The sequence below is a fragment of the Eschrichtius robustus genome, chromosome 10 (assembly GCF_028021215.1).
Source record: "Eschrichtius robustus isolate mEscRob2 chromosome 10, mEscRob2.pri, whole genome shotgun sequence".
Lineage (NCBI taxonomy): Eukaryota > Metazoa > Chordata > Mammalia > Artiodactyla > Eschrichtiidae > Eschrichtius > Eschrichtius robustus.
This window is the reverse complement of record NC_090833.1, coordinates 106,259,409-106,274,551: the sequence shown is the minus strand read 5'-3', so window position 1 is coordinate 106,274,551 and position 15,143 is coordinate 106,259,409. Positions and strand designations below refer to the sequence as shown.

General features: G+C 43.0%; 1 protein-coding gene across 1 annotated transcript in view; it reads right to left on the bottom strand.

Annotated features, from left to right (window-relative positions):
* Window positions 1-11,418, bottom strand: part of DOCK5 (dedicator of cytokinesis 5) — a 215,571-nt gene extending 204,153 nt beyond the window's left edge. The window contains exon 1 of the mRNA XM_068552741.1: window positions 11,145-11,418. Within this exon, the coding sequence (XP_068408842.1) occupies window positions 11,145-11,187 (43 nt within the window). The 5' untranslated portion in view covers window positions 11,188-11,418. The remainder of the gene's footprint in view (window positions 1-11,144) is intronic.
* Window positions 11,419-15,143: the final 3,725 nt, after the last annotated feature.

Sequence of the window (15,143 nt, the reverse complement as noted above, 5' to 3'; positions counted from 1 at the left end):
AGAAAGTAATTTGTAACTCTGTGGGGTGATTGATGCTAACCAGAGTTACTGTGTGATCTTTTCACAATATAAACAAATATCAAATAATGATATTGTACACCTGAAACAAAGAGAATGTTATATGTCAATTATATCTCAGAAAAAACAGGGGGAGATGATTTAATAGCTGGATCTTATTTATAACAAAACCTCCACCTGGAAAAAACCCAGGGATGACACAGCCTTCCTCCTGTGTGGAGAGAACTTACTCTTCAGAACCTTAAGTAGACATGATAAAGAAACTTGCTTTCTCCAGAGTTATGAAAAAAAAGGAAGCAGCTAGAAGACAAGTTAAGACAAGCAAAACATTTGCTACTAGCTCTGGGATTTTGCTGAAGTCATTTTATGCCTCTGGGGCATATTTTTCCAATAAAGTGAAGGGTTAGCCAAGAGGTGATACATATAGAATCTAGCTCTTAATCTTTTATGATTCTAGACACAAAAGGGCAAAGAAGTTAGATTTCTATGACTTATTCTTATAACTGGTCTCTGGCAGGAAGGCTGGGGAGTGAGAGCCCTCTGGTTCCAGGCTCACAGAAAGTACAAATAAAGGACAACGCATCCTGCCACAGGTACACAGGTAACAAACCAGTCAGGGGGATGCATTCACCTTGGGTGAGTCAGCAAAGAGCTATTTGCAAGAGGGAGTCAATCTCTGCTGCAATTTCCTTCCCTCGAGTTTTTTTTTTTTTTTTTTTAATTTTTTTTGAAATACAGTTGATTTACAATGTTGTGTTAGTTTCAGCTGTACAGTAAACTGATTCAGTTATACATATATAGATCCTTTTTTTACATTCTCTTCCATTATAGGCTGTCACAAGATATTGAGTAAGGTTCCCTGAGCTATACAGTATCAAGTTGTTTTAAAAGACAAGAAGTAGACAACCAAGGTTCTTAGAGGGCATCTTGGGCGTCTTCCAGCCCCATGGGGAGCGTGGAAATGTAAGAGAAAAGGGCACAACCCAGAAAGGTGGACGCATCTGAACGACAGCAGCTTTGCGATGGCACGGAGGTTTGTGAAAAGACAAAGATCACTTTTGTCTCTTGCTTAGGAACTGGCTGCCAGCAATTCCGACAATCGTTTGAGTGAGCTGACGGCCAGCCCAGGCTCTGAGAAGACGTGACCTGGACACCACTTGGAAAAATTAAATTAACTCAAGCATCCTCTGCTTTTGCTCACCCAAATCTCTGCCTCAAAAGCATTTCTTAGCCTGATCTCAAAAGCACTTTTTTAAGCTTAAAACTAAAACCCTATTATTCCTGAGGTATGCTGGAAGCTAATACTTATAAACCAAGGTCAAAGGACTCCCAAAGGATTTATCATAGCCTTGAATGTCCACACACAGCGGACATTTCATAGGTGATTTTACCTATCTGATGAGGGAGAAAACTATTTTTCCCTCCTTTGAAATATTTAGTGAAAAACAAACTATGTGACCATACTCAAGTGGGCCATAGATAGGGGTCAAATTGTTATAATTCTATTCTATTACAACTCATTTTGAAGAACTGAAATGAGTTATAAGAGATTTTGACCCATATTCCTCTTCTTATTCTTTTGACAGTACTAAAATATTTTATATGTATAAAGTTATTGTGTTATTATATTGGGTATTGCTGCAGAAAAAACTAGAAGTTGGAAAACTTTTCCTTTATGGAAAAAAATCATTGTAATGAGATTTGATTGCTTACCCTCAAACCCCACTGGTTTGTTTCCGAAAATTTAGATGAGGAGAAAGCAAAAATTAAGTTTCAGCTAACATGAGGGCAGATAGGACCACTACAAAAAGCCTTCTGTAAATTTGGACAGATTAAATTTTGAGTAACTACTACCTTTGCTTCAAAGGCCCTCGCCAGTACTCTAAATTACTTTTCTTCTCCACGTTACTTGTGATCTCATATTTTTTGTTTAATTACCCTGCGTACAGTATAGATGTGCTTATCGTAAGGCATCTCGACTCCTTTTGGGTAATGGGAAATAACGGATGAATTTAAATGCCTTGTTTCTTCCATTAGATTGCACTGTTCCTTTCCAACTCGTGCTCAACGCACTAATCCAATGAGTCAGAACCTCCTAAACCCTATTCACCACCGTGGTCAAGCCTTTTCTTTCCATTTAGCCAATCCTACAACACATCTTCCTCCAGGAAGCCGCCACAAATAATGAAGAATAAAAAGGAACAGCAGCAAATTACCATTGTTCCCTTCCCAAGAATGCATTATTTAGGATTTCAATTCCTTTCCCACCCCACGATGCTCACACAATCCTTTGCTTAAACAGTTATTAAATCTCTTTTATCTATTCTTTAAATGTTCCTTTTCTTATTGCATTTTTTAAAATTTTTATTTATTTATTTATTTATTTATTTATTTTGGGCTGTGTTGGGTCTTTGTTGCTGTGCACGGTCTTTGCTGTGGCGAGCAGGGGCTACTCTTTGTTGCGGTGCGCGGGCTTCTCATTGCAGTGGCTTTTCTTGTTGCGGAGCACGGGCTCTAAGCGCACAGGCTTCAGTAGTTGTGGCTCGCAGGCTCAGTAGTTGTGGCGCACGGGCTTAGTTTTTCCGCGGCATGTGGGATCCTCGGGATCAAACCCGTGTCCCGTGCATTGGCAGGAGGATTCTTAACCACTGCGCCACCAGGGAAATCCTTCTTACTGCTTTTGACTGTATCTCATTAGAAGTGCACGTAGGGCAAAATATTCCATAATGTGGGGGAAAATTTCCTCTTCCGGCACACAAGACAAAGTTAGGTAGATAACGTCATTCATTTATTCCTTCATCATTTATTTACTGAGTGCTGACCACGTGCCAGGTGCCACCCCGGGAGCGGGGGGAACACTAATGAAAAGGATAAAGTTCCTGTCCTCATAACTCTATATTCCAGTATGGGAGAGAGACAGTAAACACAAACAAACAAACAAATAGGACAATTAGGGGAAAGGAGAGACATTGAGAGGTTTGGGCAAAGATAGTAGTGTCTTTAGCTGAGGTCCTCAGAAAACTCTAAGGAGGGATTATTCCAACAGACACCTGAATAATACAGGAATGTTATTCCATTTTTAATTCTTTTTTACCTAACTAGGGGTTGATCCTCATTATTCGCAGATTCTACAGTATTTGTGAATTCTCCCACTCACTAAAATTTACTTAACCCCCAAATCAACACTCCTGGTGCTTTCGAGGTCATTCCCAGTCGTGTGCAGAGGGGCAAAATGTGACATGCAAGTTCCCATCTGAGGTTGGACAAGGGGACACTCTGCCTTTTTGTTTCAGTTCTCATACTGTAAACCAAGAGTCCTTCGCGTGGTCTTAACTTCAGTGCAATGTTTTTCTTATTTTGTGCTTTCTGTTAGTGATTTTGCTATCTAAATAGCCCCCAAGCATAGTGCTGAAGTGCTGTGTCGTGTTCCCAAGCCCAAAAAGGCTGTGATTTACCTTATAGAGAAAATGCATGTGTTAGATAAGCTTCCTTCAGGCTTGAGTTTACATATAGTGTTGTGGGCCGTGAGTTCAATGTTAGTGAATCAGCGATGTAAACCTTCTGTTTAAGGTCTTTAAACCTTAAGCAGAAACACACATGACATATGGTTATATGTTGATCAGCTGATGAAAATGTGACCAGAGGCTCACAGGAACCTGACCTTGTATTACCCCTAGGAGCAATGGTAAAATATTAGCTAAGTCAGTGTTCTTGGGGACTTTACAGAACATTAACTACCACAAATAACGAGAACCCACAGTATATCGAAGAGAAAGTTTCAGTTGGGCACCAGCCTCCTCCCTCTTTAGTGGAGAAAACGGTTTGATGGCCAACAGCATGGAGCCAGAATCCAATATACTGCTATTTTATTTTTGTTGCCTGTATTTTTAAGGTTGCCACTTTCTGGAGCAAGTGATGCTGGTTCTCCTTTAATGGTAGGAATGTAAGGTTTTCTTTTTCAATCACTGTTTTAAGTAAAAACAAAAAAACAGGCAACATAAAGAAAATATTAAGTAAAAAATAACAAATTCCACTTACATGTGGAACCTAAAAAAAATGATACAAATGAACTTATTTTCAAAACAGACTCACAGACTTAGAAAACAAACTTATGGTAACCAAAGAGGAAAGGTAGAGGGGGATGGATAAATTAGGACTTTGGGATTAACATATACACACTACTTTATATAACATAGATAATCAACAAGGACCTAGTGCATACCACGGTGAACCGTACTCAACATTCTGTAACAACCTATATGGGAAAATAACCTGAAAAGAAAGGATATATGTATATGTATAACTGAATCACTTTGTAGTACACCTGAAACTAACGCAACATGGTAAATCAACTATACTCCAATATAAAAATTAAATTAAAAAAATAATAAATTCAATGGGGAAGAAAGAGATGGTTCGTTCAAAAGTAAGTCTCCAAAAGTGAGTATATAAGATAGTCCTTTGGGACTCAAGAATAAAGTATCAGAACTTTTACTTATATTTATTTTTATCTTAAAAAAAATAAAGAAATTAAGCTCTAATACTTACGAACTAACAAAAAAAAAAATAACAGAGAAGGCAAATGGGTAAGGCAATAGGCATGAAGCAGCTACACAAGGGTACCTGGTATAAAAATTAATACAGAAACAGAAACGTCAATTAAAATAGAGTCAGGAGGCCAGAAGTGGAAGCCGTGGCACCCTACAGGATAGCAGAGCCCAACAGGAAGAAAGACTTCCCCTTCTTGCCCAGCAAGAGCTCAGCCAATGGGAGCCTGTCACAACTCAGCCAATGAAAAACCACTATACTTCAAACACTCAATTCCTCCAATGGACTCTTTGTTTACTACAGCCCTCCCAACTTCCTTTTCCCCTCTATAAAAGAGTTCTCCTCTCCTGGTTGCAGGGATTTGCATGTGGCTTGCTGACGCACTGAGGGTTAACAAACCCTGAATTGCAATTCTTTGCTGATTCTGAATAAATCCATTTTTTGCTGGAGAGCTAACTGGCAGTCTATTTGTTTCAGGTCAACACTGGACATGGCAGAGATCAAGGTGACAGATGAACAAATGAAGTTTGGGAAACACATATGGAGTTGATTTTTGGCTTAGGAGTGAGATTATATGCATATGGATGAAAAATTTATCCCGTATGAACCTTAGTTTTCTTATCTGGAAAGGAGACAATATATGAGAATTACAGCATTATCACAATGATTTAATGAAATAATGTGTAAAGCAGCAGTGTTGAAAGTTTTGCGTCTCGGAACCCCTTTAATACTCTTAAAAGTTATTGAGAATTCCAGAGTTTTTGTTTATGTGGGTTATATCTATCACTATTTATCATAATAGAAATTCAATCTGAGAAATTTTAAAAATACTTATTTGTTAATTAAAGTAACCATAATAAACCTCAATACATGCTAGCAAAATATATATATATATATTTTAGATCAAACTACTTTTCCAAACAAAAACACTTAGAAGAGCAGCATTGCTTTGCATATTTGTAAATCTCTTTGATGTCTGGCTTCACAAAAGGCTTTTGGATTCTCATACCTGCTTCTGCATTCAATCTGTCCCAGTATCACACTCAATGTAGCCTCTGGGAAACTATACTGTATACTCACACGAGAACAGAGTAAAGACAGGCCAATAACATCTTAGTATTATTACCAAAAAAGTTTTAACCTCATGGGCCACCCGAAAGTGTCTCCAAGAGCCCCACATGTACCCGGGACAGACTGAAATAAAGGGCTCAGAACAGTGCCTTTCATGAGGTAAATGACTAATAAATATGAATTCTCTATTCCTTTTATTCTCAGGCTCAATGTTGTTAGAACATGAATGTATTAGGGCAAGGACTTCTTCAATTCATTACAGTTGTATAATATCTCGCTTGGTCATGTTACTAACTGGTTCTGTAACTAACTAGTTGTGTGATCTTCATAGCCAAGGATTCTTAATCTGTGTTCAAATTCAGAGGATCCATGGACTTGAAAAGAGAAAAAAGCTACATCTCTGTTTTCTGACACTCAGCATTTACTTCAATGATGACCAGAGGCAATAAACCACAGGTGCACTACTGATGCTGGCCTCAATTGAAATCACAGGTGTCATATATAAAATAGATAAGCAACAAGGGCCTACTGTAGAGCACAGGGAAGTATATTCAATATCTTGTAATAAGCTGTAATGGAAAAGAATCTGAAAAAGGAAAGATATATATACGTATTAACTTTGCTATATACCTAAAACTAACACCACTGTAAATCAACTATACTTCAATTAAAAAATAAACTCTCCTACACTGTTGGTGGGAATGTAAACTGGTACAAACATTATGGAGAAGAGTATGGAGGTTCCTTTAAAAACTAAATATAGAACTACCATATGATTCAGCAATCCCACTCTTGGGCATATATATGGAGAAAACAGTAATTTGAAAGGATACATGCACCCCAATGTTCACTGCAGCACTATTTACAATAGCCAAGACATGGAAGCAACCTAAATGTCCATCGACAGAGGAATGGATAAAGATGTAGTATATATACACAATGGGATATTACTCAGCCATAAAAAAGAATGAAATAATGCCATTTGCAGCAACATGGATGGACACAGAGATTATCATACTAAGTGAAGTAAGTCAGACAAAGACAAATATCATATGATATCACTTATATGTGGAATCTAATAAAAATGATACAAATGAACTTTTTTACAAAACAAAAACAGACTCAGATCTTGAAATCAAACTTACAGTTATCAAAGGGGAAACGTTGAGGGGGAAGTGATATATTAGGAGATTGGGATTAACAAATACACACTATTATGTATAAAATAGATAACTAACAAGGACCTACTGTATAGCACAGGGAACTCTATTCAGTATTCTGTAATAACCTATATGGGACAAGAATCTGAAAAAGAATGGCTATATGTATAGGTATAGCTGATTCACTTTACTGTGCACCTGAAACTAACTCAATATTGTAAATCAACTCTACTGCAATAAAAAATTTAAAAAAAAATTTTTTTTAAAGAAATCACAGGCATTTTCATATATTATGGTTACTACAGATATCTTGAAAAATTGTATATGCTCATCACTAATTCAAAAGTATGGTAGTTATTATGCATTAATAAAGAAGCACATATATTACAATATCACAAATTTTTTAAAACTATCTTGACAGCTGTAGTTCAATACAGGTGGCTTCAATTTTCAGTCCTTCATATTTGACTTTATGCAATTAAGAACATTGTTCTGAAAAAGGGGGCCACCTTAAGGGTTTAACCTGATTGGCCAAAGGCATTCATGTAACCAAAAAAGTAAGAACAACTTATGTTAAGCCAATTCACTTTACCTCTTTAGGCATCAAGTTCCTCTCTTCAAAAGGGAACTGAACTAATCACTCTCTGAGACCAAATTCCACCCCTCCAGCTAGAGTCTATGGAACACGGTACCCGTGGTGAGGAACAACCGAATGGGGACCCACAGCACACCTCAGTGCATTAACAAAGCATTACAAGAATCCGGTTTTGGTTTTTACACTAACATTTGAGAATCTACAAAGTTCAATGCTCTTAGACTAACTGGGCCTAGCACAGCGAAATAGTCGAAAAGCTAACAGTGAAGCAAATATTCCCCCAAACTACCTTTTATCACAATATAAAAATATATAAGACAAATCCCACCAAACAATAATGAATGATTTTGCAAAGCCTCCATCATCAACATAATCTGGGTCTGTTCTTAATAGAAATAGCTTGTTTGGGAACAGACTTAAATGTTTCGATAAATGTATCACTAATGTTTGCTTAACATCTAAGTAAAAGTTTTCGACCTTCATATCTTAAAACACGCAAAATGAAAGAATAAAGGAAAAGAAAACAAGAAAAAAAAAATGAAGGGAGAAAGAAAAGAGTTTTCCATGGCTGTGGGGCAGCCCTCAGCACTTCACATCAGGGCACTAATGGCCCAGAAGTTTAAAGAACTAAGTCTGTGGTCCTCTCAGCCGATAACAGACAATAGGTCATTTAAGCCCACCTGATGCTAGAGGTTGAGTCAACAGTTGAAGAACTAAGAAAGCCCAGACAGGTTGCATTTCAGTCCCTGTAGAAAAATCTAGCTTTCAGGGACCGCCAATAAGTGGCACCAAGATAAGTAGAGACAGCTAGCTTCACCATGCACAATTCAAACTGAGATCAAACACTACTCTCACGCAGAGTAGCTGTGAGTCATTAAAATGCTTCAAAACGGCCATCACATGGTTTCCTTCACCCAGAAACGAAATCTGTCCAGCAGACCCTCAGAAAGGACAATAATCCCCCCACCATAAGCCCAAGAAGCCAGTTTTCCCAATCATACTTAAGCAAGTCTGTCTACTCCATGCCTGTTTTCTCAGCAGCACATCTCATTTTTTTACTTGCAAAGATAAAGACAGACTGAAGGCTCTCACTTCATCCATCTAACAGAACAAAATAAAAGTCATATTGGAGTGAATGAGATGCTGAAACCTAATGGGGAAACAAACTGCACTAAATCATCATAGACATTAGGTTGGCGCTTTAAAACACCACCCCAACGCCAAGGACAACCAGTTCCTGAATGCATGCTCCATACTGGTATCCCTCTCGAGTCACAGGAATACAAAACCATAAACTTCTGATTCCCTGAACCAAAGGATAAGTAATAAAATGTAGGAATGGTGAGGAAGCGGCGTGAAGGTTATGAGGTCCGGGGAACACCAAATCTGAAGGAGGCAGTGGGTAGGGCTTTGAGGCCTGGGTGAAAGGCCGGATTGTGGGATGCAGAGGTGGGAGGGCACTCTGAACAGGGGACAAGCACAGGGGAGCAAAGTCCCAAAGGAGGGACTCTCCATGGTATATTGCACAAGAGGGAGAAGGGCAGTGTCTGCGCCGGAGGGTTGATGAAAGAAGCTGTGAGAGATATGGTTTGTGAAGATACTGCTGAACTGGATTCTCAGAACCTTGAAAACTGGGCTCAGTTTAGACTTTACCCTGTAGGTCAAGGAAGGCTTCCAAGCAGGGAGGTAATATGAACAACCATGTGTTTTAGGAATAAACAATGGACATTGATCTCATCAGCTCATCTGTCCTAACAGTGGGCCCTTGTGTCAAATCCAGATTAATCAGAACCTATTGTGTCTAGTGAAATAAATTTCCCAAATTATATCTTGGGGCAATTTTGCTACCACCTATGCCTTGGCAATGCAATTCACTTTTCTTGTCTGATGATAAATAACAGACTCTAGAACAGGAAGAAAAAAAAAATTTAAAAGAGAAAATACCATCCTTGTTCCTATGACTATGGCAATAAAACCCACATTTTTCGGATATGTTTGCATCAACTACGCCAAAGTCATGATAGTTTTGGAAAGCGTTTCTCCTGTTAAACAAAATTAGAATTGATAACTTTTTTGTGAGTAGTAATTATTGATTAGGTATTGCTAAATCTACTTTAATTTAGGAGTTAGTATCCAATAACACTCACAAATAAAGAAACTGACTCCATCTCATTTCCACAACTACTGGCTACTTACTGGCACCTGATGAGGAGCCCCTGTGTGAAATTTCATGACCAATTCATGAGGGAGGGGGATGGTCTGGAGCAGAAATAACAACATGCACCCATTTCTGAGTTACAACCATAGGAGAGTGCAAGGATTCTAAAAGAAATGTAAAGGAAAGAAAGTTTTTGCAACAGAGGGAAAACAAGGAATTATATGCATGTTATTATATACACACACATATATACATATATACATAAAGGATCACAATCTAAAAGTAATCAATGTGAGAAGGTTGGTTTGTTTTTTGTAACTAACTACAGAGTTGAAAAGCACCTAGAGATGTTAAGATACAGTATCTCTGAAACAGACATAGTCGTCAGAAAGCATAGGACAGGTTCAGGGACCTCTCCCTAGTAACCACTGAGGTGAGGAAAAAAATGGGGGCGGGATAGGAGTGAAGTCGAAGACTAACTTACAAATAGGCCCAATGAATGACCCTGACAGGAAGTGATAAAATTCTCAACACACACAACTGTGTTTATACTAGGGAATCGCACCCAAGCCTAATAGCCACTGTAATCGCCCCGCTAAGTGGCAGTCTTCCCACAAGACCTCAGCAACCTCGCCCCTTGATAAAAAGTAGGACCAACGTTTTTCACCTGGGTCAAAAGCCGCTCATCCACTGTTTCGGATCGAAACTAATACAAAAGCAATTCCCCACACATCCTGGGGGCCCTCCAGCACCGCTGTTACGAATGCCAAGTGCCTAGCATGGGACCTGTCACAGTTTTCTTAATAAAATGTCCTCGATCTTATCCCACGACGGGATCGGAATTCAGAAGGCAGTCTGAAATCCTCTCCATACACGCTCCGGTAGGGGATAACTGTCCGCACAACCAGCCCCGGGGGCCAGCCACCCCCGTCCCCATGCCACACACTTCCTGTCGCTTCCATCACCTCCACACAACTTGAGTTTCCCGATCAGTTTACAACTGCTATCGGGATCCCAGTGCCTGGGAGGAACGAGGGGAGGGCGGCTTCCTACCCCCAACTCTTCTCTTTAGGTTTCAGATAGAACCTACGAAGAGGGAGGGCAGAAAGCACTGGGGCAGCCAGCCGACTTCGCGTTCCGCCGGCCTCGGCTGGTTACAAAGTACTGAATGAAGCCACACGGACAGGGAGGAGGGGGGCGAGCACCAGAGCGGGGTGCCCCAAATGAACCACAGGCGAACGCCCTCACTTTGCACGTTTCTACGCTGCAAAGCGCTGCAGCTTTGGGTTCGGGGTCAGGAATGCCGGTCCCGGAGCCCAACTGCACTTTTAGGCACCCGGATTCCCCAAACCCAGGATGACTTCCCCCACGGGGCTCCCGGAGAGGGCTCCGACTCCCACCGCCCGCTCGGTGGGACGGCTGCAGCTGGAGCCGAACCCTCTGGGCGCCCCCGCGGGCAGCGGGAGACGGAGCCGGGTCCCGGGCAGGCGGGCACCGAGTGGCCCGGCGTCCGCCGCCCAACTTTGCGCGGGGCAGGGCCGCTCCCGCGAACTTGGCGGCGGCCGGGTCGGGGTGGGGTGGGGCGAGCACTCACCAACTCCGTACTTCTGCCTCTTGGTCGGGATCCAGCGGGCCATGGCGGCGACCTCGCCCCGCGGCAGCGGCGGCGGCGGCGGCGGCGGCTACAGCTCCCAGGGCTCCGGCTGCCACCGCGCCGCGCTCCTGCGCGCCCCGGACTCTTCCGCCATGTTCCGCCAAACTTCGCCCGGCCCCGCGCGCCGTCTCCTCGCGGCGCTGCCCGCGATCCGCTCCGGCTCCAGCCCCGGGCCGCGGTCACCTGCTGGGCCCGGCGGCCGCGCCGCCGTGCGCGCCCCTCCCGGCGCCGCCCCGGCCCCTCCCGCCGGCCGCGCCCTCCGCCCGCCGAGGCCGCCTCCACGCCCCGACTCGCGGGCGCCCGGCCTCTCCCGCCGCCCCGCCCCGGACTCCGTGCTCTCCCCGGCCGGGGCCGGCTCCGCCTCGCGCACTTCCCGGGAGCAGTTCCCCAGCACAGACTGGGGTACAGTTTTTTCCTTCTGGTGTTTTGCTTTTTTCCCCGCCTTCCGCACCCAGACTAAACCCCTTGGATCCCAGGGGGCGGGTTCCCCGCCGCGGGTGTCGGGAGGGCTGCGCTGGAGGCGCCGGGCACCCCCAGGCGGGGCGGCCGAGGATGCGGGGTCCGCTCCCACCGCGCGCGCCGGAGCATCTGGGGGAACTAGGATGAGTGAATAAGGAACTAGGATCTAGGATGGGTTGTTTCTCGCCCCCGGGGCACCAGCAGTGCCTGGCACTCAGCGGGCGCTCAATAAATATTTGTTGAATGAATGAGCAGTTGACTACTGCGTTCACCCCCTAGAGCTTTCGCTGACACCACGAGAGCCGGAAGCCGGACTCCAGGGCAGACATGATCTCCTGTGGCCACCGTTTATAGCCTTCAAAGCAGGAACATTTGTCTTCTGGTAAATAGAGAACTCACGCAAGGGAGCCGGGCTCCGCAGAAGTATCAACTAGTTTCCGAGGGGAGCCTCTGTGGGAAAATTATGTAGAGAGCCCTGACCTGGAAATCCTGTGCCCCCGAAACACCCGGACTCTTCCCCAGCTGAAGATGTTCAGACCCAGCTGAAGAAATTCAGACCCTTATGCTCAAGGGAAAAGCCCGCCACAAAGACCTTTTCCAACAGCCCAGCGGCCCAAAGAGCGTCCCTGCGGAGAAGAGGCACATCCAAGCCTCTCTCGTTCACTAGCTGTATTGTTGGGACAAAGAGCCAAACGCAGGGACTGCTCATTTGAACTGCCCTAAACTGTTGGCGTCCTCTGAAAACTCTCCTCCTGGAGCTCACTTCCTCCTGGAGAGACCTCAAGGATGAAGATTGGATCTGAATCCCAGGCGGGGGTGGGGCCCCTTGCTACCTCACCCCTAGAAGTAAAACCTCAGAGTAAATTACCAGCTGATTTATGTTCACCGTCTGAGAAACTGCCTCCTGAAAGACACTGTTTTGTCCTTGTAGTCTATGAAGGTTTTCTTGTCTATCTGGAACACGAAAGGAAAGGAAGATGAAATCAACGTGTAGTAAAACAGAGTGAAACTTCATTGAAGACTTAGTGCATTTAACTTTGGTAACTTTTTGCAAAGTCAGATCTGAAATTTTTTTTCAAGGTCTTGTTCATGGTGGGTAACTCCTAGGGCTTCCTTTCTTCTCCATCACCAAATTGGTATTTATTCACCAAGTGCAATGGTAATTTAAGAAATCAGTCACTTGAGACAACATCCAAAAGGAATTCACCATCTCTCCCCCAAATTTATTTTCCTCTGCCAATGACATTATGATTAACCTAACTCCCCAGGTTAGGTAATTTCTTTTTCTTTCCATAAATATTTATTAAGTGCCTACTAGGTGTCAAGCATTGTTCTAAGAATGGAGGCACAGCAGTGAATAAAGAAAAATCCCTAACCTCATAGAGCTTACAGTCTAGAAGAGGAGAGTAAGACAGTGAACAAATTATGCCAAATGAGGCTAAGCCTGTAAAGAAAAATCCAAAGCAAGGAGGATCAGATGTGTGTGTTGGAGGGGGCCGTGCGCTGCAGTTTTATATCGAGTGGTCTGGGAAGGCATCTCTGCTAAAGTGACCTTGAAGTGTAGACCTGCTCAGGAAGTGAGGATTTCAGAGGAAAGTATTCAGACATCAAGAACAGCAAATGCAAAAGCCAGGGGGCATATTTGGCTGGTTCCAAAACCAGGGAGGAACAGCAAGGATTCCCTGGTGGCAAGAGGTGTTAGTAAGGGGCAGAGAATGGGAGGGAACTTGTTCCAAGAGACATAGGGTGAGCCAATAAAGCAGGACCCTGAAAGGCATAGTGAGGACTTTATATATTGCTATGAAAAAAGTTTGGGGGATGTTGAACCAAGCAAGGACATAATCTAATTTGCCTGCTGTGGGATGAATAGACTGTAAAGACACAAGGGAAGATGCAGGAAGATCAGATGGTTAGAAGGCTATTTCAGTAGTTCAGGCAAGAAATGAAGGTAGTTGGTTGGGTCCAGGATGGTAGGGGTGGAGATGGAAAAGAGGTTCTTGACATAGACTGAAGGTAGAAACAACTGGAGGGTAGTGTGGGCATAAGGGGATTTACTGAGGCTTCTGGACCCCTCAGTGTACTTTCATCAGCATATGTTTTTCAAAAGTTTGGTGGATCTATCTATCATCTATTTATCTACGTTTGTATTATTTAAGAGCCTCGCTGTATAGGCTTCAGGGCCTAGAAACTCTGGATCTTGCCTCCTTTTGTGAGATACCAGATGGGTCAAGGATAACCCTAAGGAGATAGGAATGGGTGATCCTGGGTCTGTTCGCCCATGTGCAGTAAAGCAATCTACTGAAACCGGGTCGTGGTGAAGGAAAGTGCAGCATTTATTGCAGGGCGCCAAGCAAGAAGTTCAGGACAGCTAGTGCTCAAAACACCCAAATTCCCCATGGCTTCTATCAAAACATTTTTAAAAGGCCAAATGAGGGCGGGGCATCCCAGGATGTGTGATCAGCTCGTGCACAATTCTCTGATTGGTTGATTGATGGTGAGTTAACAGGGCGGTGTCACAGGGGTTAACATTATCTATCTATCCTTAGGCTCCAGTAGGCCTGGGGGCTACGTGCTCTTGGTCATCAAGTAGTTAACTTCTTCCATTTGGTGTGGGTTTTAGCATCTGTAAAACAACTCAGGAAATGTGCATCAGACACAATTATCTGGGTACTTCAGAGAGGAGCTATAGCAGGGCACCTGGGGGAGGGGTCTGCCCTGGGAAGGCCAGTTATACAACTACTAAATAGAGCTGCCATTTTCTTGGTCATCTGTGATATCTGCCTGTCTTCACCTTTTATATCCAAGTTGTCCTGGATTAAAGTTTTCCTTTGATATTTCCTTAGGACTCACTTCACACCTTCCTCAACTCCAGGTGGACCGTTTGGAGCTTAAGTATTTTGCGCTGTGGAATAGGGGCATCGTAGAGTTACTTCAGTCACCTGTGTCTGAGAAAATTGGATGACCGATGTTCTGTAACCACTGGTGTATTTTAAATTTAATACCTGTCAGAGTGTTAATGCGCCTTCAGTAGCGCTGGATTTCTACCAAAATGATTTCAGCTGCCTCCCCCCTCCCCCCAACACACACACAATCCAGCCCGCCCCCGCCCCTCCCCCACCACCTTGAAATGGAGGCTTTTTGCAAAACTGGAGGTTTGAATTTGGATGCTGGATATTTCAAGTGTGACAATAATTGCAATAAAAGGGTTGGAGAAAAATGGAAATTTTTAGTTACAGCTTTCAGGATGTTTATTCTTTTTCCTCTGAAGACTGAAGTCCACCCACTTTGTTATATCAGATGGTTAAATCCCGATTTGAAAATCCATTTAAATCATAAAAGCAGAGCTATTCAAAGTCTTTTATTAAAACGTGGCTTAAAATTAGAGAGTCAACTAGATGGGTGGGTGGAATAACAGCAGGATTCCCAGAAATATCCTTTTCTTTTTCCTCTGATATCTTTTCAGAAGAAACATTAAGCGTA